Source organism: Lissotriton helveticus, chromosome 7 (assembly GCF_964261635.1).
Source record: "Lissotriton helveticus chromosome 7, aLisHel1.1, whole genome shotgun sequence".
NCBI lineage: Eukaryota > Metazoa > Chordata > Amphibia > Caudata > Salamandridae > Lissotriton > Lissotriton helveticus.
The window spans coordinates 1754187431-1754206771 of NC_136068.1; the positions used below are offsets into that span (position 1 = coordinate 1754187431).

At 46.7% G+C, this 19341-nt stretch overlaps 1 protein-coding gene across 1 annotated transcript in view; it reads left to right on the forward strand.

Annotated features, from left to right (window-relative positions):
• The first annotated feature begins 246 nt into the window (after nt 1–246).
• Nucleotides 247–19341, forward strand: part of LOC144769678 (sialic acid-binding Ig-like lectin 13) — a 285815-nt gene continuing 266720 nt past the window's right edge. The window contains exon 1 of the mRNA XM_078653871.1: nt 247–352. Coding sequence (XP_078509997.1) covers nt 247–352 — 106 coding nt within the window. The remainder of the gene's footprint in view (nt 353–19341) is intronic.

Here is a 19341-nt window from a genome sequence, read left to right on the forward strand (position 1 = left end):
TCCTTATGGCGCAGGGGTTTCCAACGTGACGCATCTCCTAGATGCGTCACATTGTAAATAGGGCGCATTGTTTGCACCGCCGTTGCGTCACATTACGTGACGCAATTGCGGCGCAAGGAGGCGCAAGGGCATCATAAATATGCCCCTAAGTCTTTACTGGATAATACTCACACTGACTCCCCTAACCCCATAGAGGTAAATGTCATTGAGGCACATAAAGGGGTAAATGTTAATGCTATCATAGAAATGCCAAATGAGAATGCAGACAGGTCCCTGCGCTGCATGGAAAAGGAAGTGGATATTACTTGTACCAATCGATTTGCGGTGCTGGAAGGGGAGTCAAGGGAAATAGGTGAGGTCTTAATGCAAAGGTAGGGGGAGGATATGAAGGATAGGAATAGCCCAGATGGCTGCCCTAGATGTTCGAACTTTAATCATAGGCTAATGGGAAAAGTAAAAGGCCTGGAAAGGGATATAGCCCAAATTAAGGAAATTATGACGGACCTTATAAAATGGAAGGCTTCACAAAAAGAAATCTCCCCTCACCCAGTGCTAGTTCCTAACCCTGTTAAAGCTCTCATTCCACAATTGACTCCAATATCCAAGATTGTAGAGGTGACATCATCTAATCGCATACCACGTACTGCTCCATTATCAGATGGCAAAATCGCAGGGGATTTACACATTATGCACCCAGCACAATCACCCCTTGCTAAAAACATAGATAGGAACAACACCTCAAGCCGAAACCCCATAGTAGCAAAACAGATAGATATAACATTACAACGTAGGGAGCTGCAGGGGCACGCCACTCACTATGGAGATAGGGATAGACTATCCTCTGGGAGCAGAGTGACAAAATTCCCCAGGGGCACTGTCTACATGACTGGGGTTACTAAGCGGGAAGTTGCCAGTAACTATCAGCCTGATTCATCAAGCTGATTTGCGCTCGCAAAGGGCCAGATTCTGAGAATCTGGCCCTTTGCGAGTGCGATTTTTGCATTTGGGATTCATCATCCCAAATGCAAAAATCTCTATTACGAAATCGCATATTTGCGAGGAATTGGATTTAAGGAATCTCTAATAGAGATTCCTTAAATGCAATTCATCAACCAATTAGAAATTGCGAAATCGCAATATTTGGTCACAATTTACCACCAAGTCTGACTTGGTGGTAAATTGCGAAAATAGTGTAAAAAGCACTTTAGTGCATTTTTTTCTTTTGCATGTTACACACACACATGTCCTTTGGACATGTGTGTGCGCAACACCTGTTCAAATGTGCATTTAAGGGGTGCTACAGGGTGTCCTTTGGACACCCCTGGCACCCTTTAAATCGCTATCTTATTTGCGAGTAGCAAATTGCTAATCGCAAATAAGGAATACTCCCCATTCATTCCTATGGGCCTTTTGGCCCATAGGAATGAATGGGGAGTTATTCCTTATTTGCGATTAGCAATTTGCTACTCGCAAATAAGGAATGTGTAGGAATCGCTATTTATTTAGCAATTCCTACATGAATACCGTTTTGCGAGTCCTTAATAGCGATTCGCTATGAATCGCTATTAGGGGCTCGCAAAACGGGTGAATGATGAATCAGGCTGCAAGTGCCCTCAATGGTAGGACAAATTCGGATCCTAATGGTGCCAACACCTATAATAAACTTAGCTGCCCTTCCAGAATTGATTATATTCTGCTTGACATTGGATCTTGGAGTCGACTAATTGATATGGAAATTATACAGTCGCAGGATAGCGATCACAACCCGCTTTGTATGGCAATGTAATGGGGGCTGGAGAGGTCATCCGCGGATGATCCATTAATGATAACAAAAGATCTAGTCCCATCCAACTGCAATCGCAGGCTTAAATGGAACAGGGTGTCGTGTCAGGAAGACAGTCTATTGTGTATTAAAGACCTGGTGGAACTAGAAACCAGGGAACTTGTATCTAAAATCTGTGCCCAGCAAGTCAATCCAAATTTCAGCCTTATAGACTCTTATAATACCTTAATTAAAAAAATTGGCTCCTTTTTCACAATAAAAAATAAAGGGGGATTAAAATATAAGAATCCAGTAAAAGCCAGTACTTTACGGTACACGGTACAATGTAGGGAAAAGAGAAGGGCCATAGCAAATGCTATTAGGAAAAAGGATACCACAGCTGTTCGGTTGGCTAGAAGGCAATACAATCTGTGTGTCAAGAGGGCCACGAGGGAATGGGAGGAGGATTATTGGCAGGAACTTAGGGTCGTAGCCAGTTCAAAAAACACAACTATGTTTTAGAACCTGATAAACAAATTAGACAGAGTATGTACGGAGCCCCTCGCCAACCACATAACTGAACAGCAATGGCACTCACACTTCACAAATTTGTATTGTGGTGAAGATGAGGCAGGCCCATTTGGTAGGGCACAAGTTAATCATAGTAATGAGGGGTCTGCACCCGTAGAACCATTTACAACCCGGGAAGTTCATGACGCTATTAGGAACATAATCCCCGCAAAAGCGGCAGGCCCGGATGCGCTACCGGGTGATTTATATATATATGATCCCAAGTTATGGTCAGATTTTATTGCCCCCCTTATGAATCTCATTGTCAACGGTCATTCTGTACCCGACTCCTGGAAGGGTGCGGAAGTGGTCACCATACACAAGAAAGGTGACAGGGAGGACCCTGCCAACTACAGACCGATTAGTTTAATCGATGCTATGCAGAAAGTAGTTGGTAGGGTCATTGTAAATAGAATGGATAGATGGTTAGAGGAGGGGAATATTCTATCCCACTTCCAGGCGGGGTTTTGTAAAAATGTGGGTACAATGGACCAGGTTTTTAGGTTCTGGGCAATATACTGGAAAACAGTAACTATTATGAAGGGCAATCTCGATTTGGCCTTTATAGACCTTAAAAGTGCATTCAACTTGGTTCCCGGTGACAAACTCTGGAGGGTGTTGCAGGAAATGGGGTTCCCTGGTTACCTCCTGGAGATGATAGTCAAACTCCATGAGGGCCGCTATGCCAGGATTAGATGGGGGAGACAGGGTCAGCTAACAGGGAGGGTGTCTGTAAACAGGGGGGTACGCCAGGGCTGTGTGATGGCCCCGACATTGTTCTCCCTCTTTATTAATGGGGTGGCAGACCATTTGAGGGAGTGCAATGCCGATGCCCCAGTCCTGGCAGGGGAGAAAACACCAACTCTCCTCTTTGCGGACGACACCCTCCTGTTGGTCAAAACCCCATCTGGACTACAAAAATTACTGGATAGATTCAGTTTGTTCTGCCACGAACGTGGGTTGACTATTAATACGACCAAAACCAAGCTGATGGTTTTGCCCCGCTCCAAAAAATCAAAGAAAATTAACATCACTCTTAATGGGTCATCTCTTGAGGTGGTTGAGGATTTTGACTACCTGGGGATCAGAATTAATAGCAGAATTAAGTGGGATTCCCATGTGGCTAAGATGCTGCTAAACCTCAAGAGAGTCTCAGGTGCTATTCTAAGGAGCCAGCGGAAGTCAGTGAGTAGACCAATCACCCCGGCTCTTGCTGTCTATGAGGGGAGGGCGCTGCCCTCTGCAACCTAGGGGGCGGAACTGTGGGGATGTGAAAATGTCCCAGAATTGGTAAGAGCAGAGAATAAATTTATAAGGGGCTTAGTTTCCCTCCCTACCTCAACTCCGCCTAAACCCCTTTTCCATGACATGGGCAAACGTTCTATCCTTGATATAGTTAATCTTCGCCCCCTTATGTTTTGGGTGCACCTGAGGAGGACCCCAGAACTAGCAAACTATGCTCTGGTTATGGATGAACTTATTGCTTTGAACAGTGCGAATAAAATACAGTGGGTAAATAAACTGAGACAAATGGTTATAAAATTGGGATTGGCTGAATTTTGGATCTCTCAGAAGCCCCCGCCTAAACAAGTAATTAAGAAAATCTATTGGGATTGGGTAGACGCGATGGAGCAGAAGAACCAGAAATGGGGATCACTGACCATCCAGTTCTTAGATCATAAGCCCACTAGGAAGTTGGAACCGATTTTAGACTTTATTAGAATACCACGAGATAGATCTCTCTTCCTAAAAATGAGGTATGAGGTATTACCCCTCAACAAATTTACAGAAAGATGGAAAGGATCAAGGGCCTTAAATAGTACTTGCCCTTGTTGCCCATGTAAATCAGAATCATTACCCCATTTCTTGTTTGGCTGTATGGCTTATAAGATGGCTAGGCTGAGATGGCTGAAACCAGCGTGTATAGAGTTGGGGGTTAGAGATTTCCGGGTTGCCCTACGTATCTTTACAACTGATACAACATCCCTTCTTACTGTATGTGGAGTGGCAACATTTTTATCATGAGCCTGGCTTATCCGCATTAGGATGTTAAATGCTAACAAAGTATAGATTTTATATATACTGCTATTAATTCATATCTATTTTTATACTGTTGTACTTTAGTATTGTCATCAAATTCTTTTTATAACTGTAAATAATATTTTATTGTCTTTTATTGTATGAATTACACACTCTTATTAATATGCTTTTATGATATGACAATATCGAATAAAGTATTACAACAACATTTTGGACAGCGAATCTCTTTGTGCATGTATTTAAATGTCTGTAATCGAAAACTAGACAATATGAATTGTCGGTTTTGATACAGAAAACAAAGGATTGTTCATTGGTGAGGGGCATGTTTCAATGACCCCTTGATATTCAAGTTGATCTGAGATCTCCCTGATCTGTTTTTTAGCTTCTTGCTTTATTGGATGTTGCTTTTGTGCATTTGGTGAAACTTTAATGGGATAATGTGTTGGGTTGAATTTTCATTCCTTCTGGCATGATTTTTATATAATGCTGGGGCCAGGGCAACTGCCCACTCCCGTACATATGTGTATTTAATATGTATGGGAACGAGGTTGGAGAGGGATGGAAAATTCTATCTTCTCTTCATAACAAATGCTGGCAGCCAAACTTGCTCTGCTAATAGGATGCCATATCCAGATGACAAGTTCTCCCAAAAGAGAGACCTTTAACTTTCCTGGGTTTGTCCCCCTCCATTTGGAGTGCTATTTCATGTAACATATGTGGGACGCTCACCCTCGTGTCTGGTGTTTCCACCATGATGTAATCATTCAAGTCCACTGTCACCAGAAATTCCATCAGGTTCTGGCAACTTCTGCTGCACTGTCCAGCATCGTCTGAGCCCATTCCCTGTTCAGAAGTTGTGTCATCAGAATTCTGTGCATGTCTGATCTTCAGGACTTCAACTTTCTTTTTTTGTACCTAGGTTTTGATTTTGGCTTCTATTCTTTTTTGGAAGTAGAGTCTTGAGCGGGCTGCTTGTCTCTAGACTCAGTACACTCTTCTTTGTGCTATGTCCGTCCTTTTCCCGCTCAAGTTTTTGTCAAGCCCTGAAAGGAATGAGAGGAATGTGTGTCAGTATCCTGATACCAGTTAAGTTTCCTGATAATATCCCTATTTCTAAGGTTGTACCTCTCTTCAGAGTGTTCCTGTGGAGGAGATCTACCTCAGGATTGAGATCCATTTTCTGTAAAGTTTTGTTGTTTTTTATTATTCCACTTCTTTTTAGAAGAAGTATGTGTCTGCTTAGAAGTGTCCTTTTCAGGACTGCCCATCAGTTGTGGTTTGAAGCTTTCCCACCCAAACTGTGTCTGCCTAATTTGGCTTAAGCAGTTTCAATTATTTTGGCCGGTTTGTGTGATTTATCTAACAGACTTAACTCCCTTAGGCGTTGGCGGGTTGCCACCGACGCTGCTTTCCCTTTAATATTAGCTAGTAATATGCCTGATACCTGGTCATAGTTATTTAATAACTTTATCTCTAAGTTCAGAGCAGGCTCTGCTCCGTTCTCGTTCTGTATTTGTCTTAATACATCTGGTACCGCCGCTAAACAAGGCATACCATGAGTTCTGGTATAAATGGCAGGGAAGTCTGTACCCCAAGTGGTACAATCCTCTAATTATGATGTAATCCCCATGGGCAAGCAAATTGGTAACATTCTGTGTTTTTCAAATGGGATAGTATTCGGGAATAATGCCTCAAGCTGAGTTGTTTTCTGAGCTACTCAGAATGGTATTAATTAAAATTAAATAAAATTTGTGACAGCCTAAAGATGAAGTCATAGAGCACTGTTGTTCAGGGAAACCCTCCTTCTGCGCCCAGGACTGGAACTAGGTAAAGTTTCAATCCTAAGAGGCTTGTTACTGTGTAGTGTAGAGGAGGTAATGTAGGTGAAGGGGTATGATGTTACTGGGGCCTATGATGGGGTACCTATATGGAACATAACAATTGGGTCCTATGGGAGAAAAATGGTTATCCGTTTCACAGTTAACTAAACGACATGGCATTTGTTTACATTTTGTGGGCATTTAGCCCATGACTGCGTGTAATGTTTGTGGTGTAATTTTAGTTGCTGTACAATGAGATTGAGTTCCATTTGCAACTGCTGCTGGTTGGACTGTGAAATTCCTCATGACAAATTGCATCAAGTTTCTGTAAATGTTAATTAATTCTTTATTTTGAGTGAGTAAGTCTCCTTGTGGCATTGTTTCAATGTCAGAATGGCATTGTTTCAATGTCAGAATGAGGTGTGTAAACTGCTAATATTAGCCATGTTGCTCCTGGTCTTCCTAACGGACTGAGTATTACTCCTCCTCTTATGTGAGACAGGGCGCTTCAAACCAGTATTGGTGTTTCTGGTATGTGGGGGAATTTATTTTCTATGTCCTCGAACGGACCATATTCCACTGGTGCATCTCCATCTGAATAATAGTGAAATGTCTGTGTTTGTGCATCCGCTGCTGGGAATGTAACCCATATATAAAATACCTCTGTTTTGTTTGATTTGTGTGCATCAATCACGAAAGCTACTAACCCACCCCTAGCTGATAAACCATTTCCTATTAGTTTCAGGGTGATTGTATGCGTAATGCTTCTTCTCCTGTTGAGCGGCGTCGATCCCCTACTGCGTTATTTTCACCCTCAGTCATTTTGTAACAGAGAAGTTTGTTCAAGGGAACAAGGATAAGGTTTTATTTCACAATTTTAGGAACACTTTACCTTCAAGCTTGTTTAACCAGCAGCCAATAAATAGGATATTTCTCCTACTCAGCTGTGGCAGAATTTGTGCTCACCAACTCCAGACGTCTCTGGTGTTTTGTGAGTAGGGCCCTCTGAGAATTAGCATGACTGAGCTACTCAGTTTCTACTGTTAAATTAGTACCCAACCAACATTGATGGTGCCATGTTGTATAGTTCCTATATTTCTATACAGCATCTGCGCATTCAGATAGCACAAACTGTGGGTTTGATGGCAGACTGGTTCGGAGCACCCCCACCAAGAATGTTAGCATGATTGCATTAACTAGCTCACAGTGCCACTAGAATCTCCTCTTATCAGGGAGAGAATAGTTTCTGGAAACCTTAGAACCTGACAACCCTGATCCCCCAGGATCGTGGAAACAATGTACTAATTTTCACTCAGTCACTTGTGCTCACTTATTCAGTCTGAGAGAGTTACACAGAAGAAACAGTTGAGCTTGTTAAAAATAAGAATTTATTGCACGGTTGTACTTCTAGTATAAAATAGATGTGCTGCAACAACCATTAGACAGTAGAATATATATATAATCAGCAGTACTCTGAATATAAAAGGATAGTACAGTTCTACCATTTAGTAATGATCATGAACACATACATGAACATAAAATGCATGATAAAAAAGTGCATACTCCTAGGATGCCTAACTAGATGTACCTAGCATGTGAGTAGGTGTGAAGCCAAGATTCACTCTAGGTTTAGACTAATCCCGTTACCTGAAGTGAGGGAGTGTGGGACCCCATCGTGGTCTCGAGTTGGACACCCCACAAGGGATGTGTCAGACCACTGTCAGCTGGACTGTCTGCAAGCAGGAGCATCAGCGTCTCTGGTCAGTGTGTTGGCCTGGAAGTCTTGTTTCCCTCTAGCTAAAACTAGCAAGAGGTGCTGTATTTATACAGAAAGTATCTAGGGTTCCTTTATCCCTTCTTTCTCACATTAGGCATTTTGGATTTCAGGATGAAGTATGGCATGAACCTTGTACGTAGATATTATGCAGGTGGATTTAGTCCCTGCCAGCTTTCCAAGTATCCTTATGAATATTCATTCATTCTGTGTCAGTCTAAAGATGAAGTCATAAAGAGCTATTGTTCAGGGAAACCCAACTTCTGTGCCCAGGACTAGAACTAGGTAAAGGTTCAATCCTAAGAGGCTTGTTACTGTGTAGTGTAGGGGAGGTAATGTAGGTGAAGGGGTATGATGTTACTCGGGCCAAAATTGGGGCACCTATATGGAACATAACAATTGGGTCCTATGGGAGAAAAATGGTTATCAGTTTCACAGTTAACTAAACGACTTATGAGTGGGAGTTGTAGGGGTTAGGACCAAGGTTCCCCAAGGTCTAGGTAGGCAATCAAATTTTCCCAGCAGCGGCACTAGAGCCACTGGTTGCAGAATGCAGCAGCCCAATGTTAGCCAAAGGGGCTACGGAGGCCTTCGGTCAGGAACTGATTACGTGCAGGCCACTCGGCTGTGGGAGCAAAGCTCCTGGTTAGAGATCAGCACTGCAGGGGACAACAATCAGCAGTGGAGTTACACCACCAGAGGCACATGAGCGGTTGGGTGCCGTGTGCCAAGGCGACATTGGGGACCCTGTGGTTTTCAATGAGGATCTCTGGTTCAGTCCAGATGCTGTAGGCTTGTCTAGGGAGGCCTCTTGGAGAAAACCTCTAACTTGAGAGGTGAGTTGGGTTCTTGGGAGATGCCGGGGCACCCTCTGCAGGGCCACCCAAAGTCGTGGTGTTTCAGGTGCAGGGGTGTCCTTTGACATCGGGTTCTTCTTACTAGTTCCGGTGGCAGATGGGGGACACTTCTGGTTGAGGCTGCAGGCATCAGAAAGAAGTTTGAGGAAGGTTAATTATAACCAGATCCCAGGTCAGGTTCACAGGGGAGCCTCCTTGTGTTGTTGGGCCACACGACCTCGGGCAGTGGGCGTCGGGTACATTTGGTTCCCGAATTGCAGAGCCGCCTGCATCCACATTCTGTGGATGAGTCTTTACTTGAGCAAATCCAGTGATCAAGGGAGACAGAGTCTGTAAGATGAGAGCAGAGCAGGTCCTCCAGGCTCTGGGGAGCTCCTGGAAAAGTTGGTAGGTGTCCACTTCTTCCTGGGTCAGCAGAGCTCCTTGGTCTTTGAAGGTGGCACAATAGGTGCTGCAGCCCTTAGAGGCCTTCCATGGTCCCATGGACCCTTGGTACCTGTTTCAAGGGGCTTACCTGTGGCCAGAGATGTGCCAATTGTGGGTACAAAGGTACAGCTTTGGTAAAGAACACAGGCCCTGGGAACCTGATTGGCAGGGACCTAGAGCAACCAAGTCAAAAGTGTATCATGTGTCAGGCAAAAAGTGTGGGGGGTAACCATGATAAAAGGGGCACTTTCTTACAGCGGGCCAACAAACCCTTGCTCTCTGCTCCATAACCACAACAACATTTTCTAAACTAGCTGTGACTCCTGGCATCACTAATGGGGAAAACTTTGGGTTTGCTTGACCCTTATCCTGTCATGTACCTCGGCCCCCCCTTTGCCCTTCTGCCTAACCACGTGTCCACCGATCACCTGCTGCTCCCTCTCAGCCCTGTCCCCACCCCTTTAGTGGCAGGCCATGTGAATCAATAGCCCTGCCCACCGCAACCTTGTGACACAGAGTCTCCATGTGGACGAGAGCCGACACCTCACTCTTGGGCCGCTCCCTGTCATCTGGGCTTGATGTACCCAGAGGCACCAACATTTCCTGTGTCCTGCAGGGCCTGGAAGCCTCAAATATGGTGGTTCTTCATTGGACGCACAACTCGACGCGACGTACACCATTGTGACAAATGGGTTTCAGCAGTGTACACAGCCGCTGCAGCCCCTGTACAACAGCCAAAATCCCACGCAGTGGCCCATGCCTACAATACTGCTTCAGGGGTTCCAGAGGCAGCCTGCAACCCCTGAGCACCTCAGGCTACCTGTTGCCTGTTCCCTCCCAGTCCCGGGTGGTAAGGCATCGCGGCCCATGACAGCCGGCCTACCATGCTGCCCGAATCCACAAACCCACTCAACCCATTCCCATGGTATTTGCAGGCCGGTGAGGAACAAGCCATGATGGTCTATGCCACAACACCCGCTGATAACCTCTTCTGCTGCTCCGCCTTGGGATCACCTGCCTGCTGCAGAGACCCTTTATTTGTTTTTATTTATTTGAAAAGTTTTATATAGCGCTGGCTTGACCCGGAGGTATCAGAGCGCTTTACATGAGGACAAGCATTGTTTCATAGCATAGTTACAAGTTACAACATTGCAAAATAAACAGTTTCAGAGCATAGATTCCAGTTGCTGGAGCACAGTTGCACGCGTTAAAAATTAATACTTAAGGGAAAAAGCAGGCAAGGGGAGAGATTCTGGGGAGAGAGGATAGAAGCAGGAGAGGAAGACCAAGAATAAAAGAGGGAAAGAGGTGGCGGAGGGAGAAGGAATCTTGATCGGGAGACACTGAAAAACAGTGTACATCGTCCGGTGTGCAGTGATCCCAGTGGAAAAGGTGTCGTTCCCACACCTCTGCTGTGTGTGGCTCCCTAATCACTGTGGGCTCTCTCAGAGGGGTCACTTAGACTCCAGGGAATAAATACTGGATCCCTCCCCAACAAGGGGAAAGAGTGCGCTTTGGCAAGGGGCGCCATTCCCACACCTCTGCTGTGAGTGAACTCTCTTGACACTCTGGACTCTCTCAGAGGGAACTCTGAGACTCCAGGGAATAAATGCTGGATCCCTCCTCAACAAGGGGAGAGGGAGTGCTTTGGTAAAGGACAAGTGGCTAACAATAGTTACAAGATACACAGTTACAGTGCATAGTAACCAGATGCTGGGGCGCAGTTGCATGTGTTAAAAATGAGGCAAGGGGAGAGAATCAGGTGAGGGAGGATAGGAGCCGAGGAGGAAGACAAAGAATGAAAGAGAGAAAGTTTGAAATGTTTTATAGAGTTCTGGCTAGACCCGAAGGTATCAGAGCGCTTTACATGAGATAGGACATTGCATCAGAAACATTTTTACATGGCTGCATCAGTTACTTATTAACATGTACACCCGTCTTATGGGGGGTGCAAAGGTAGAGGGGAGAAGCCGAACAGGGGTAAGGAATGCAAATATTAAACAGAACGGGTAGGCGAGGAGAACAATGTCCGATGTCCGGCTGGGTAGGTGTCGGCCTAGGGGTGAAACAGAGCCAAACTCCTCTTTAGTTGCAAGAGACAGCTCCACCGGGCATCAGCTAGGGCAAGGTCGTGTAATCACCCCTTGCTTAGATATAGTATTCCTATGTCTAACCTTATATCTAGACACATATGCACCTATAAGTCACTCCTATGGCAGGCCTTAACAATCCTGGAGGCAGATTGCTTGGGTTTATGTGAGATGGTGCTCTAGCATGAGCTGAGCCTGTCTGCAGCTTTCGGAACCATGTCCTTATAGCTGTTCTAGGATATTGCCATACCATATACTCTTAAGTGCATTATAATCCTCGCAGTTATTGCTAACTTTGGTTTGGCTTTATCGAAACATGTCATGTAAGGTGTCATACGCTTTGGAATACTCCCCCCTCGCCAGTACTGGCGACAGGGGTAGCAGTCCACCCTTCTAGCGGGAGAAGACATGTTACTTCCATTAATCCTGGTTAAAGTTAACCAGAGCTTCAGCATGACAAAATGGATGCTGCTGCCACAGACACAAGTCTGACCTCCTGCTGCTGGGAGCCCTTTCAGCGAGGGAGGCTTGGACAATAGGTTTCCTGTCACAGGGAGGTGCTAGCACCACCCCAGACAGGAGATAGTGGATTGGGGCAGGGAGGGCTGAATGAAACGAGACACTGCCTGGGGCACACAAGGTGTCCTATGCATAGGCCAGTTCAAACCGGTGCTGGGGCACTCCAGCTAAAGCTCTCGCACGAAACTGGACAAAGGGAAAGGGGTGTAACCACCCCCTTCCTGGGTCCCACCCATAGGAGGGACATAGCAGGTAATCCAGCCCCTTGATTTGGTATATAGGTAGGAGCTGTGTCCTTAGACTTTAGATAATCCCGACTGAAACTCTGATACAAAACTCTGGACCCTTCGACATCCTACTCGACCTAGAAGACTGAAGAATCTCCCTTGTGGTCAAGGAGTGACCACCCTGTGCAAGCAGGCACCATCAAGCGCTCATTGGTTTGCTTTGTCGTTGCTCCCGCCCGATCTTGAACACAGAGCCTGACAAGAACCAAACTTTCAGACATCCAACAGCCCGATCCACAGCCACAGCAAAGCTGAGACCCATGGAGCTGACGAGTGACGTGGGACCCGCCATCTTGGAAAGCCAGCAAATCGTTTTCCAAGCACCTTCTGAGGCACCCTCGGAGTTGTGCATTGGGAATTAAAAAGCCCTAGCCCCGAGCACCCACTGCACCGAAGACCACCTCTCCACACTCACCGAGTGCTGCGTGGGGCCCTTTTGCATTTTCCTGCTTGACGCATCTGTCCAGTCATTTGCCCGTTGGCTAGTGGCCTCTGTGACAACGAAACTTTGAATTTCCAATGCTGGTCTGGTTGCTCCAGACTGGCCCTTGCTCCCCTGAAAAGGAGCAGCCCATCAGACCTTGCTGTTCTGATCCAGAAGCCATCTTTGATTCCTGCATGGGTTGCATTTGCCAAGGCCTGTTGACTCCAAATTGAGATCCGACACCGCCAACAGCGAGAACCTTTGTTGGACAGTCCGTATCCAGCTCCTGCTTGTCGTCAACACCTCCTGGTCCACGTGGCAGCGGAGACAAGCTTCATGACATCACCTGATCTCATCCCAACATCGCTTGGTTCCTTCCTGGTTCCTTCCTGGTCACTGGCTAGTGACCCAGACTCTGTCCCCTCTGCTTTCAGGTACTCTTCATCCTCGATCCACCCTTGGATCCAACCGGACTCTTCTCTCCTGGTCGCCAGCAGCATCTTTTCTCCAAGGCTCCATAGAACTTCACGACAAAACCCGACACACTTTGACACCTATGCACCCGCTTCCTGTGGGTGAGGTAACTCGGGTACTGCGGTGCTCCTGTAAAGAGTTACTCTCCTAGTGTCCTAGTTTCAAGTGGTTAGCTTCTAGTCCAGTCGGAAGACTCCTAAATCTTTAACTTTCTAAATTTACGCACCCATTGACTTCTATGTGTGCACGCGTGTGCATTTAGACACTGCACCCGCAGCCGGTGGGCCTCCCACTACCTAACTGCTGTTAGTACAGTGTAGCCCCAGCGATTCCCCAGGCACTAGGCCTTACCAATGTTCGTGACGTGGTTCTTATACCACTATTTTTGTATATGGTTTAGCGGGCCTCCAGGGCCTATCCATATTTGTGCAACTTTTGTATGTTATATTGAGTTTTTTGTTATACGCTTGTACTCCTGAGCTCATAAAGAGTTAAGGGGATTTATTTAGAATTAAATACATATATATTTTGAATATATAACCTGTGTGGAGTCCTTTCAATTGATATTAAAAGGCTTGCATATGGTAAAACAGCTGGCTTCACATGCTCTCTTGAGTTTAGCCTAAGACTGCTTTTGTCCATGCTACCACTAGGATAGCTGGTCTATACGGTTGACTTTACAACCATCACCATAAGGGTTGTTTGGACTGGTGCAAGGTGCTCACTAGAATAGTAAACATCATATACCTGGCCAACTTCTCACAGTGACCTTTAACGATAGCACATGATTCGCTGTATTGTTGCTTACTCCTTATGGCAGGTTGAGCAGATCCGTCAGTGTAGATGATATATTCATACTGATCTAGAGGCAATATTTCATTCAGTAGAGGATATTCTTGTTCGTATTGCAGAAATGCTTGTGTTTTTAGACTTGGATCAAATCTGTTTTCAACGTCCGTTGCAGTATGAGAATTAGCCCCTTGTATCCATCTCAGATGTAAGGCTTTTGCATTTGGAATTCTAGCCTTTGTAACCGCTTCAAAAGCTCATACCGGGGTTATGACAATTATGCGTTTCCCCAGATCCAGTGCTCTTTCTCTTGTTACAGCGGGCTAAAATGCCGTCAGTATTTTCTCTGTTGAAGTGAAATGCATTTCTGCGTTTGTGTACAGCTGTGATTTGTACGCGATTGGTACTGTTTCCCCCTTCATTGAAGATTAAGTAAGTGTACCCACATTCACCCACTTCTACATGGATCACTAAGTTGAGTACGTTTACTCGCGTCTGTAAGACTTTTGAAGCTATCATGTCTTCTTGTAGTGAACGTAGGATGTTTGTGTGTTCCTCTGTTCATTGTCTAACTGACAAGTCAGGTCTTATTAAGTCTTAAAAAGGTTTTATGCTTTCTGCATAATACAAAATGTATGTTCTGCAAAAATTTAGGAATCTCAGTATTGATTGTAAATTATTTAATGATTTTGGATGTTAGAGTAGCGCACTCTTTTCTAAAAAGATAGCTGCCAGACTTTTGCCTTCACTTGACAGCTCCTATCCTAAAAATAGGACATTGAGTTGGGCAATTTTTTGATTTTTTAAAGTTAGATTTGTTGCCCTCAGATGCAAATCCCATAATTATGGTCTTTGGTCAAGTGCCTCTCTAAGTCATCGTCCTTTAGATAAATATCATCAACACAGGACAAATTTTTGGAGTAACTCAGTACCTTTGCCGAAAATTCCCTGCGGCTGTTCCTATACCCCTGGGGAAGATGACAAAATTGTGGCTGGGACCCTAATGCTGAGAATGCAGTCAAATACCGTCTTTCAGGCGCTATATTTTGACAGAAAGATCCATTTGCGATATCAAGTGTTGTTTTGTATTTTTTCCGCCACAATGTTAATCATCAATGCGGCACTTTGTACATTTTGGACATACAGCTACTGACCTGGGCTTGCGTGGAGTGCCGTGAAGCGCCGAGGAGCGCCGCAGCCCTCCCGTGTCATCCCTGTTGCCCGCAGCAGCCTCCTTGTTGCCTGGCGTCTGCTTCTTCTGCCGCCTGACATCGCGGCGGACCGGGGACTACATCCCCCAGCGGCCCTTGACGAAGAAAGTCGCGCACGCCCTGTCCCGCCCCCGGAGGTGCTCTTTGTGAGAAGTTGGCCTGGTATATGATGCTCACTAGTTCTAGTGATCACCTTGTACCATGCCAAGCAACCCTTATGATGATTGGTTGTAAGTCAACCTTATAGACAAGCTATCTTAGGGGTAGCATGGACTAGGAAGTCTTAGGCTAAACTCTGTAAAGGCATGTGAAGCAAGCTGTTTTACCATACACAATCCCCTTGAATACCAAATGAAAGGACACCACACAGATATATATTGAAAATATATATAGAGTTATTTCTACAAATATCCCCTATACTCTTTATGAGCACAGAAGCAAAAGCGTTAAAACAAAACACAGTTTAAATATACAAAAGTTGCACAATATGGATGAGCCCTAGGGGCCACCTAAACCATATACTAAAATAGTGGTATAAGGACCGCTATGGGGGAAGGAAAGAGGCCTAGGGCCAGGGGAATCGCTGGAGCTGTTCGGGACTAGCAGTGATGAAGTCGGGAAAGGCCTGCGGGACTCGGGTGCAGCGCTTAAAGCGCATGCATGCACCAATGTAATGTCAATGGTGCGTAAAAGTTACAAAGTTAGTGTTTAAGGAACCTTCCGATGGACCTACAAGGATAAAACTTTAGACACAGGCACTAGAGCTGTATACCAGTGTGGGAACACCGGCGTTGCTGAGTTACCTCATCCACAGGAAGCGGGTGCACAGGTGCGAAGTAGTGTCGGGTTTCGTCACGCAGGTCGATGATGCTTGGAGCTGAAGATGCTGCAGGCGGGTCGTCGAGGAGAGTTCCGGTGTATCCAAGGGTGGATCTGAAGAGGTGAAGACCTGAAAGCAGAGGGGACAATGTTCAAAGTCACTAGCCAGTGACTAACGTGGAACCAGGATGGAACCAGGCGATGTCGGGTGCAAACAGGTGAAGAGGTGAAGATTGTCTCTGCAACCACGTGGACACCAAGAGGTCAAGGACATCCAGGCGTTGGTCACGAGCTGTCCCACAAAGGCTCTCGCTGTTGGCGGTGTCGGCTTCTTGATCGGAGCAAACAGGCCTTGGCTAATGCAAGCCATGCAGGAATCGATGCAAGCTTCTCACTCGGACCAGCAAGGTCAAAGCGGGTGCCCCTTTTTAGGGGAGCAAGGGCCAATCTGGGGCAACCAGACCAGCAGTGTAGTTTGTCGTTTTTATTGCCAAGATGGCCGATAGCCACGTGGCAAGTGGCCAGGATGGCGCGTCAAGTGGCAAAGTGCAAAAGGGCCCCTTGCAGATCGTGGAGATGCTGGGGGGCTGATCTTCAGTGCAATTGCTGCTCGGTGTTGGGGCTTCTCAAACCCCAAAGCACAGCATCAAGGGTGCCTCGGGTGCTGTGCAGTCAGCTTCTCAGGGGTCTTCCAAGATGTCCGGTCCCACGTCTCTCGGTGCCTCCACGGGTCTCTTCTTTCAGGGACTGTGGATCGGGCTCTGAGATGTTTGGGAGTCTGGGTCTTGTCAGGCTCTGGGCTCGGGCCCTGGCGGGAGGCGGCGGCAAAGCAGATGTCGAGTTGCTGGTTGGTGCATGTATTCACAGGGTGGTCTCTCCTTGGCCACAAGGGAGATTCTCTTCAGTCTTCTGTGCAGCAGAATGTCGAAGTCCAGTTTTCTTCTTAGTTTCAAGTCGAGTTCTGGATGATCTGAAGTCTTGGGACATAGCTCCTACTCTTATTCCAAATCTAGGGGCCGGATTACCTGCTAGGTCCCTCCTCTGGGTGGGACCAGGAAGGGGGGTGGTTACACCCCCTTTCCTTTGTCCAGCTTCGCGCCAAGACTGGGGCTGGAGAGCCCCAGCACCGGTTTGAACTGGCATATGCACAGGGACACCTTGTGTGCCCCAGGCATGTCTGATTCTATTCAGCCCTGTCCTACTCAATACACAAAACCCTGTCTGGGGTGGTGCTAGCACCTCCCAAGGCAGGAAACCCTTTGTCCAAGCCACCCTCGCTGGAAGGACTCCCAGCAGCAGGAGGTCAGACTTGTGTCTGTGGTGGCAGCATCCATTTTGTAATGCTGAGTCTCTGTTTAACTTTAACCGGGGTTCAGGTTAGGTACATGTCATATCCCTCTAGAAGGGTGGAATGCTACCCTCGTCACCAGAACTGGCGAGGGGGTAGTATTCCAATTCGTATGACACCTTACTCGACATGTTTTGATAAAGCCAAACCAAAGATAGCATTTAACCGCGAGGTTCATAATGCACTTAAGAGTATATGGTATGGCAGTATCATGAAACAGCTAAAGGACTTGGTTCCGAAAGCTGGAGACAGGCTCAGCTCATGCCAGAGCACCATCTCACATATTTCCAAGCACTCTGCCTCCAGGATTGATGAGGCCTTCCATAGGAGTGGCTGATAGGAACATATGTGTCCATTTTGGGTTAGGTATAGGCATACTACACCTAAGTAAGGGGTGGTTACACCGACTTACCCCAGCTGAGTGATCAGCCAGTTGTGTCAAATATGGAGGCCAGGCCAGGGGTGGCACAATACGTACCTGCAACCCCTGGTAGGCCTTGGAAGCACCTATGCCCTGGGTACCTGGGGTACACTGTTACAGGGGCCAATAAGGTGAACCAGTTCCAATTGGGTATGTACCTAAGGTACATGGAGTCCATTTTAAGGAGAGAGCAATTAGCCTGGGGCCCTGAATAGCAGGATCCCAGGCCAACTAAGTCAAAAACTAGCTAAACACTAGCCAAAAAGTTTGGGGGTAACCATAGTCAGATATCCAACTTCCTACACTCATACCAGTGAGAGCCCCCGCGTTGCGGGACGCACGCGGGACGGCGCCGGGCTAAGCCCGGGACAAGGGCGGGGCCATCTACGGCTGTCCTAGGCAGACCGAGGCTGGGCAGGGCCCCCCTCCTTTCGAGTGACTTGGACACATATCAGGACACAGGTACTGTGAACACCCCACGGGTATATACCTCATTACTGGTCCTTCCTCGTGAGTGCATCATTAGTCTCCCCTGTATTAAAACATCGTCATAGCAGCATTGGGAAGAAAAAGGCTATGGAGGGGGTGAGAGTAACCCTGGGCATAGTTCGTGAAGTAGCGCTACGCGAAGTGCACTTCGCACTACGCGAACTTCACGCAGCACTACGCGAGCTGCGTAGTAGCATGTTCGCACTGTGCAAGATGCATTTTCAATGATTGCACAGTGCCGGATGCTTGTTCGCACTGTGCAATCATTGAAAACTGCATCTTGCACAGTGTGAGCTGTAGTTTTCTGCCGCTTGAGTAGATTTTTACTCGAGCGGCAGCTTTCTCAACGCGAACTGGTAGTTTCTCATTGCGAGCGGTCGCGAGCATGCACGACCACTCGCAATGAGAAATCTGACCTTCCCGCGTTCAGAGTCTCGCCGGGATGTCATTTTGCTTGCTCGCGGTCGCGAACATGACGTTGAGGACCGTGAACAAGCAAAAAATGACCGCTGCACTACGCTACACTGTGCTACGCGTGTTCGCACTGTGCTACGTGCAGCTCGCGTAGTGCGAAGTTGCGCAAACTTCGCAAACTACGCGAGCGTAGCGTAGTGCTACGCCCAGGGTTAGGTGAGAGTCGCTGTTACTACAGTAAAAAAAAGGAAGAAGTCTAAGAAAGCATGACATGCTGCTGTCAATTGTGTAATGTCAAGTATTGAAAACATTGTTGCAGACTGTGAGAATGTATTAGTGACCGCTACTGCCTCAAGTAATGTGGATAAAGCTGACCCCGTGCTGGAAAGTTTATTGCTTAGAAAAAGTAAAGTTATCCCAGCAATTTTCAATAAAAATGTAAAATCTAAGGGGCAGATTTATGTTAACTGGCGCATCCCCAGGGATGCCCCAGTTAACATGCGCCACAGTGCGCCACTGCTCCGCCACCCATGGTGCGCCACATTTATGATGCGGCGCACCATGGTGCAAGGAAGTGAGGATGCGTGACGCATCTCTCGGCGTACGGGCGGCGCATTGCAATGCACAGGAGCCACCTATTTAATGCATTGTGCGTCACCCTTACGCCTGCTTCAAGCAGGCGTAAGGAATTGATGTAGAAAGTGGCTGAGTGAAATCTCATAGATTTCACTCAGCCACTTTTAGGAGGCGTTCCTGCGCAGGAACGCCCCCCCCCCTCTGCGCAGGAACGCCTCCTTATGGCGCAGG